General features: G+C 50.6%; 1 protein-coding gene across 1 annotated transcript; it reads right to left on the reverse strand.

The window, feature by feature from the left end:
• Positions 1-713: 713 nt before the first annotated feature.
• Positions 714-8,473, reverse strand: LOC104407992 (cytochrome b-c1 complex subunit 1, mitochondrial; the record flags this gene model as incomplete). The annotated part of the gene is made up of 12 exons (XM_010017422.1): positions 714-902; positions 1,762-1,837; positions 2,381-2,469; positions 2,960-3,045; positions 4,034-4,194; positions 4,920-5,063; positions 5,444-5,559; positions 5,699-5,778; positions 6,385-6,583; positions 6,748-6,877; positions 7,831-7,917; positions 8,360-8,473. Coding segments are annotated over 12 exons (1,347 nt in total), but the record flags the coding sequence as incomplete, so codon positions are not given.
• Positions 8,474-8,478: the final 5 nt, after the last annotated feature.

The raw sequence follows: 8,478 nt of genomic DNA on the forward strand, positions 1-8,478 counted from the left end.
TATTGAGCTGGTTTACAGGTAACTGGGAAGCTTAAGGTGAGAGGTAACATATCCCACACAGGCTGGTCTAGCAACAGCTCCAGCTTCTCCCACCATCCTGATAACCACCTCAACTGTCCTCAGGCAACAGCAGGCAGCGCCAGGCTGATCAACCCTTACCAGCCTCCAGAGGTGGTGGAACCTCAGCACCCAGTTTAGTCTATGACTGACTGGGGAGAGGGGTGGCACAACCTGCCCCCTCCACCGAGATGGTCATCCCAACAGCCAGGCCAGGAACACTGTCACCACATCCAGGGACTGGAAGAGAACCAACCTTCCACAGATGCATCCCAATCTCCTTGACAAGCAGGGGAGCAGAGAGGTCCCCGCGGGGCCCTTTGCTCTTAGGTCTGCACAAACAGCACTGCTACAGCCATGCTGCTGCCTGCACAGAAGGGCACAGTGAAGTAGCCAGAGCTACCCTGGCAGCCTCGTCCCAGTGGAAAGACTTCCTTCAACCAGCCTAAAGCCAAGACTACCCCAGCACACTGCCAGCTCAGGACAGAGGAGGTGGTGCTGCAGACAGACACACGGTCACCATTCTAGCATGAGCCCTGACAAATCAAGACTGTGGTCCAGTAACTCATCAATTTGGCAAGATTAACAATGTCTCACACATGACCCAGCAGGACAGAGCTGACTCCAGCGGAACCAGCTCCAAACAGGATATATTTATTTTACACCAAGAAGACAGCTATTTGATGGGACTGATCTTGTCCCTGGGTGCACAAGACATTCAGAGCCAGAGGGGGCGTGTATCAGTCCACAGCTTCACCATTCCCACTGCAGGGACACGTCCTAGAAACGAACCCAGTACATGGCACTGCGGATGCGGTTGTAATCCAAGAGCTGTTCGATGGGACCTGAGTGAACAGAACAAGAGTTAGTCACCAGAGATGCAGCTAAAATCCCTGTGCAGTTTCCCATGGTCTTAAAGCAGATGGCACCAGAACAGACTGTGCTCACAGCCCAGGGCAGCTGCGCCCAAACCAGGCAACTACACCTCAAACCTGCACCAGGAAAACCAGCAGATACCATTTCCTGACACAGAAACTGTTACTTGTTTCCTCAGAGTAAGTTATTTTCTCCCACTGCTCAGCACAGCTCCACAGACAGGCATGACACACAGGGAGCCACCAAGTCACTGGCATTCTGGCTAGTTCATTCCTACTTCCTGTTCAAGAACCGTCTCATTTTTCCAAGCGGCTCCATTGTGAAGGCCAGAGGAAACAGCTGCCTGGAGGAGGGGAATCCACAACACACAGGAAGGAGGCGGCAGAGAGGAGCGAGCTGCTCGGGCAGGTTTTCAGAGAGGAATTTGTCCTTGGCCAGACAGACATGCCAGAGCAGCACAAGGGAATCAGGTCCCTTCACTTCCCTTACATAAACCAGCGTGACCCCAGTGTAAGGACATGGGGCAGGCGCCGCCGGGCCCACACCCACGGCTGGGGCGCCAACCACAGGCACGGCTGGGGCTCCAGCGAGTGAAGAGGTGGAGCACAGCCAGAGCTCGCTGCCACCTCCAGCACAGGCAGCGCTGATCCCCTGGCAAGCGCACCCTGGCACATCTGATGGGCAGAGGTAGGAAGACAGCAGCAAAGGGCCAGAGCTGTTATAGGCAGCCAGAACAGACACATGAACTGCCTGCAGCTCCCTAACACTCAGCTCTTGACCCCTGCCTGGTTTCTGAGCTCCCATGTACTAATTCCCACAACTACTCACCAACTGCTGCAATGGCTGGGCATTTGTCATAGATGTATTTACTGCAGACCTCTCTCACCATTCTTGCATCAACAGCCTAATAAATATCAAATAATCAATTAATGACCCTTCTGGCAGACCTGCATTTCCAGAGCTGGAACTTACTGTTGCCACTGCGCATCAACATCATCAAGAAGATACTGGCAAACCCTTGGGCCATGTGCACCACGTGCCCAGCTCCTGCCTGTGAGAATGGCTGAAGTTCTACACAGCACACACTTGTGAGGGCATGGAAGCCCAAAATCTGAAGCCTTCCAAGGGATACAGTGGCTGCAGAATTACAGAAACCAGAGGTAAGCCACCTCCAGGGAAATGTTAAAGGAATTTCACGTTGTGCTGCTTAACTCAGGTATATGCTCTCTTTCTGGGAGGGACCGAATGCAGCCACAGGGACATGGGATACCCTGAGTCTATGGCAGATTCTGTCACACATATATCAGTGCCAGTGAGCTACCTTCCTGGCCTCCAGGCAGCTTCAGTAAGGGATAAGTAACCCTCATGTTACTGCAGCAAACCGATGCCAGCAAATGCGAACACCAACCATGCTCAGGTACCCCAAGCAAAACAAAGGGGTACTTACAGCAATCCGGGCATCCCACTCCTCCAGAGGGATACGGCGCCCATAGTTTAAGAGATGGCTTCCAATATTCTCACACACTAGTGTAGTCCCTTTAGATGTTGAAGAGGGCACATGGTCAGCAGAGCAGAAAGCCTCCCAGAACTGCACAGCCCCATCACCAGTCAAAGCAGACAGAAGAAACTCCAGCCATTAAACCACCCCCTATGAAGTACAACTCCTAGTTGCCACTATAAGCAGCGCCAGCAGGAGTTAAGCAATCCAAAGATTGCTTCATTGATCTTCAAAGTGTTCCAGCCAGGGCAGACCAGTTTGAGGGTCTCAATTCTACCTTCACCACGTTATTCCCTCTCAGCAATGGAATAACTAGAAGTTTACAGAGTTGGAGCTAACCTGGAGCACAGCAGGCTGGGGTCAGTTGCTTTCACAACTGGCAGGAGGAACACGGAGCAGGGGAAGGGAAGCTTTGTCCAGTGCCTGCCAGCAGTACTGTAATGTCTAGCAGAGCTCCTGCTCCCCGGGACAGACATAAATGGTGACCCTCTGAAAGCGGCAGTGGGCAATCCAGAAACCAGAACATACCATCCAGTTGAGCCACCATGGCATTCCGGAGATAGTTCTTGGCTCTCTCCACCTCTGACTCCGTGGTACTAGTGCACAGACGCATCCTGGAGAGGAGATGGAAAGACCACTAAATCTTTTAAATGTGTTTGTCTGCTCAAACACAAAGTTAAATCCTCCCTTTCCCAGGTCCCTGAAGAAATAAGCTACTATCAGTATCACTTGTCCTGCAGGCTTGAGATTCATCCTTGATCACAGCCAAGAACTGGGGAGCACTGAACAGCAGGAGGCAAGAGTTCAAGCCTATAGGCAGGGGCTATCAGCCAGCAGGTTACATAGTTACACTCCAAAGGTCTGAGCAGCCCAAAGGTCTGGCTCCGGTGTGCCCGTCAGGCACAGCGACAAGCAGTCTGCAGTACACTGCCACAGGAGCAGGAAGGTGTGTCAGTATTCCCAAGCATAGCAAGCTGCTTTGGAAACGGATGCTGAAAGAACAAGATAGCTCCACAGAGTCTGTTTGGACTCCAGCTGCTAAATCCCTTCCTCCCCTGCCAACTGCAATGTCTCTGGGGCAAGGGCTAACTCCATCTGCTCCATACACAGCATGGCTTGGCTCTGAACCTCAGATGTAGCCTTGAACCATCACTGGGATACACATGCACACAGTAAGATGGGCAGTCAGAGGCCCCCAAGCACCAGCATGACTCCAGCTTTATCAACCACAACACAATGGTCTGAAAGAACTCTGCCTGCTTTGCTCAAGCTTAACAAGACATCAGAGATGTCTCTAGGCACCTGGGAAAGCCTTGTCTCTAAGGAATGATCTCACTTGTATATGGCAAAAACCCCAAAGCCTCAGCACTAATACTTGGAAGCACGAACAAAGACCTGAAGAGCCCTAAGGGGATTAAAATAGCTCCTCAAAAGCCACATCCTAAGACATTTAAAGAAACCACTTACAGGATCACGTAACCAGAATGCAAGTTACCATGAAGTTCATAGAGACACAGCTCTCTGAAGAGCTAACTTGCTCTTCCCACCAGGTCCATCTCCCACTAGAGTGTCAGGTCTTGAACAGGACCTTCTTGTACTCACCACTCCCCCTGAGCACAAAACATCATATCATCTATAGACAGGGGATCCGAAGCAAAATGGAAACCGAAGAGGCCGGTGTCAGAGTAAGAGGCGTTGAACGTCTGGAAACTGTGGCAGAGATTGTGCTCCACAGCAAGCGTGGCCAACCTGCTGGACTGATGCTGTGAACAACAGATGCCATCAGCCACTTCAGCTTCCCCACTGCTCAAATTCTTTCCAACTGAGCTGTTTTCACAAAGACCACAGACAAGACAGAGCGGAACACTTTGCTGAAGGAGAGCTTAATTTAGACTCTTCATGTGGTCAAAAGATGAGAGTCACTGGTGGAAAAGCCACAGACAATGGCCTGAGAGTCCATCCAGCAAAACCATTTCCTTTCCCAGGCTCCTGAGGATCTGGGATGCACACCACCATAGGAGTGGGAGAAAATGGGAAGTGCAAGGTCTCCCAGTAGCAGGGGTTAACACAGTTAATGCAGGCCAGACAGATTCCAGATGAGAATGGATGCAGTATCAGGGTTTCAAACAAGTTCCACTTGCTCTGCAGTTGAAAAGCAAGCTCGCATCATGAGACTGCAGACAACTCTACCCTGCTTCCATCACCACCCCCCCAAATGGTTAGTTTCTGAGGGTAGGAATAAGCTGCTGAGAATTCATGGGTTAAACCTCTTCCTAACTCAGCAGAGAAGGTGCAGTTCAGCTGCCAGCACCTCCTCTTAACAACTGTGCTGGATTAGCCTTGATTACATTGCTACCATGCTTTCCAGACTCCTAACTGCTTCACAGCTGGGAGCTAAGCACAACATAAGCTATCTTCACTTAGGGTCTCCAGAGTACTTGTATTAAAAGGCTCCAGGCTCTCCCTGTCCCACTGACAAGACTCTTACCTTACCACCTCCAAAAGTGCGGTCGTAGCGTCCCATGATAGCATTGGCCACATTGAGGACAACGTTGTCTGGATCAGCCCATCCTGGCCCCTCCACAGCAAGAGCAATGTGGGCAATGGGCAGACCATCATCTCTGGCACGGATCTAGAACGTGAGCAGGGAGCAGGGGAGGACTGCATGAGCAGTGGCTACGCTGCAGCCTGTGCAATGCCAGGCTGACGACTGGGGCACCTGACATTACCCCAGTGAAATTAAATAGTCTCAGCTAAACCAGCTGCTCCAATATGAGTTCTCCAGCAGATGATGTGAGCAACAGCCTCACATTCCTAATGGATTTGGGTCCTATCTAAAACCCAACACACTGTGGCAATAAGCCCTGAGAACAGAACAGGGCCACTACCAAGATGCCACATCGTCAGCTTCTCAGAGCTACACAAACAGATTTCTCCTCTCGGCAGCAGCTGTAACCGCTTCACATTTGGTCAACAGTTTGGCAACAGCTGCTTGTTTTGTTGAAGCTTTACCTCACTCCCCGTGAAGCGGCAGCGCGGGAGGACAGGCACAGCATCCTCTTTGTACTTAAAAGGCACCCCACTGAAGTGTTGCTTAGCTGCATCTACCAGCTCTTTGTGGGAAATACCTGGCAGTGGGAAAGAGAGAGTCACAGTCTTAAAGAAGCGTAATTTAACAGTATTTTACATTAGAGATGTGTGACAGGGGTTTGAGCACCAGCCTGAAAATACCCAGGCTTCCCAGAATCACCAGGATCTGGAACTCACCTCCAGCAGCTGCCAGGACCATATGAGGTGCCTTGAAGTGATGATCAACATATGAAGCTAGATCTGCTCGAGTCAGATGCCTAGAAAGGACAGAGAGAGACCCAGTATATCAGGATCTCTGAGCTGGGAGGGATGAGAGGCTTAGGAGAAGCAAGTTCACAGTACATAGACAGCTGGGATGTTGTTGATTCTCTTAGCTGTGGGATAACAATACTTTTTAGAGGCAAGACTGCACCGTTGGTTTTCCCTGTGCACTAATTCCAGAACACAGAGAATGGAAAACAGTGGCCAAGGTGAAGAGTTAAGGATAGACTTTGATGTAGCCTAGAGAGTGCTGACCCTGGTCAAGGAGCTAACAGGCTCAAGGCCACTGCATTAATGAGCACCCCATGCTCTTAATTTCTCTAACAGCATGAAACTGACAAGTATGGGAGAAGGTTCAACCTGGCCCCACCAACCTCATGTCTTCATGAGAGGATTCTAAGAATGTGCACAAGCACATTGACTGCCACCAGCAGCAATGGGGCAGCACAGCCATGACACAGCGAGAAGCCCATGGGCACAGATCACCTCCGTGTACAGACTGGGGCTGCCTCGTGCAGTCACCACTGCTGACAAGCTGCAGTCGTGCACCCAAAGGACCAAACCCACGGGCTGTGTGTTGCATCCAGCCTGCTGATGCTCACTTGATGTTGTCTGTGGTCCCCTCCACAGTGCGGGCCAGCGGTGTGCCCTGGAAAGCAGTGGCGTGCAGGTAATCGAGGGCAACAGCCTCCAAGTTGTTGTCTATTTCTTTCAGCTCCTGAAGGATGACACCACGTTCCTTCTCGACCTGAGAGTCCTCCAGGGCACAGTTCTGCACGATGTCAGCCAGCAGCTCAACAGCTGTAACACATTTCCAACGTTAGCAGCACTAATGCTCTCTCCAGCTACCAAGCAGAACCTCCAATTCACTTCTCAGCCAGTTAGAGGGGATGCTGGTGGGAGAGAAACACAAGCACATGCATTTGCTTAACCTCCAAATGCAACTCTGTTCCTGGCCACCCTACCTTTGGGCATGTCCTTGGACAAGGCCTTTATGTAATAGGCAGTCTGCTCACGGGAGGTGTACCCGTTCAGGTGAGCACCCATGCTCTCCACCTCCTTCTCAAAGGCAGCACCAGGACGATTCTTTGTGCCCTAAAAGAATAAACACAATTATGAAATGAGCAGATTTCCCTCTTGGGCAGAACTAAAGCAAGGAAAAGAACGATAAAGACCTAAAGCAATAAAACCTGTCAGGTTATGATTCAGGACAGGCAAGAGCAAGTGCAGAAAGCAAGAGATATAACACTTGGCTTTACTCTACCCAAGGGATGCTGAGGTGTGTTTTGAAAGACCAATAAAAGCCCAGCAGGGAAGAAGACCTACACTAAGAGACAACACTGGCCGAAGATCACATCTGTCAATAGGAGCAGAAAACCACTTCTAAACCAGAGCTCATCTCTTAAGGAGCAAGCCAGAAGTGCAGTTGCCTATGATGGCACAGACTGGACTCAAAGGCAGCAAGTCCCAGGCTTAGATGCCTCCTGCCCTAAAGCTGTTCAGCAGACACACTGTTAGAGCAGTAAGAGCTGTAGCCTCTAAACTTTGTTGGTCCACTAAGAAAACCGAAGGAAAATAAATGGCTACAGGAAATGCTGCTTTGAGCTCTGCCTGCTGACCTGCTTTGTATCGCGGTCATCTGTGTGTGCTCCACAGCAGCTGGGACAGCCAGGGACTGGAACCACAGCAGAGATTCAGTCTCACCTGGTACTTACAACTCTTTTTTCCTTTAAGAGGGGAAATATCAACTAATAAATAAGAATTACATCAATTCAAGCATGCTTGCAAGTTGCCACATATCCAAACTAAGAGCACCACACAGACTAGGTACCTTTTGAAGTTTATTTCTAAACTATCTGCAAAGCCTCTGGGATTCAGATGACCCAATTTACACTCTTAACAGCTACGGCCTCTGAAGTCAGAGCTCAACAGATAAGCACATTTGGAACTAGATGATCTTTAAGACCCCTTCTGACCCAAACCACTCTGTGCCTGGACTCAGAACAGCTCTCCAGGGCTGCTGTGCCAGACGCAGCAGAGCTCCTTACCTTAAAGGCCAGATGTTCCAAGAAGAAACCGGCCCCGTTGTTCTTCTCGTTCTCATGGCGGCTGCCCACCTTGATCCACACACCCACCTACGGCAAAGGCGGCGGGGACACATGTCAGGAGAGGAAACAAACGGCGTGCTCAAGCCTCAGGCCATGGATACAACTGCAGGGACAAGAAGTCTGTTCCCAGGCATTGTATCAGTAGCACCAAAACAAGAACAAGCACCAGCAACTGTTTCCCGTGCACATTTTGGCTTTTTACAGAGCAGCCTCACAAACTCCCTGCATGAGGTGTAACTCCTCCTGCTCACTTACACAAGCACAGTGAGGAAACTTGTAGAGAACAAGAGCTTGACTACAGACTTCACACAAATGCAGGCTAGAGCTTCTACTGCTCCATCAGCCCCACCAGTTAACAACGAGAAGCAGAACAGTCTCTGCCAAAAGCTTTGGTTCCAGTGGGTTTGTCGCTTCTGGAGCAGGCAAGACTGACTGCTCCAAGCAAGCCCTTAACCGGCCTCACACTCACCGTACACGTTGGCTGGTTGGACTCCTCTGAAGCCACCCGCAGACCATTGTCTAGAGTGGTGACCTGGGTCTCAGGGACGTTCTGGAGTGTCTGAGCGTATGTGGCAGCACCTCGGTTCC

This window comes from Nestor notabilis, unplaced genomic scaffold, assembly GCF_000696875.1.
Source record: "Nestor notabilis isolate BGI_N333 unplaced genomic scaffold, ASM69687v1 scaffold23736, whole genome shotgun sequence".
NCBI classification, from domain to species: Eukaryota; Metazoa; Chordata; class Aves; order Psittaciformes; family Psittacidae; genus Nestor; species Nestor notabilis.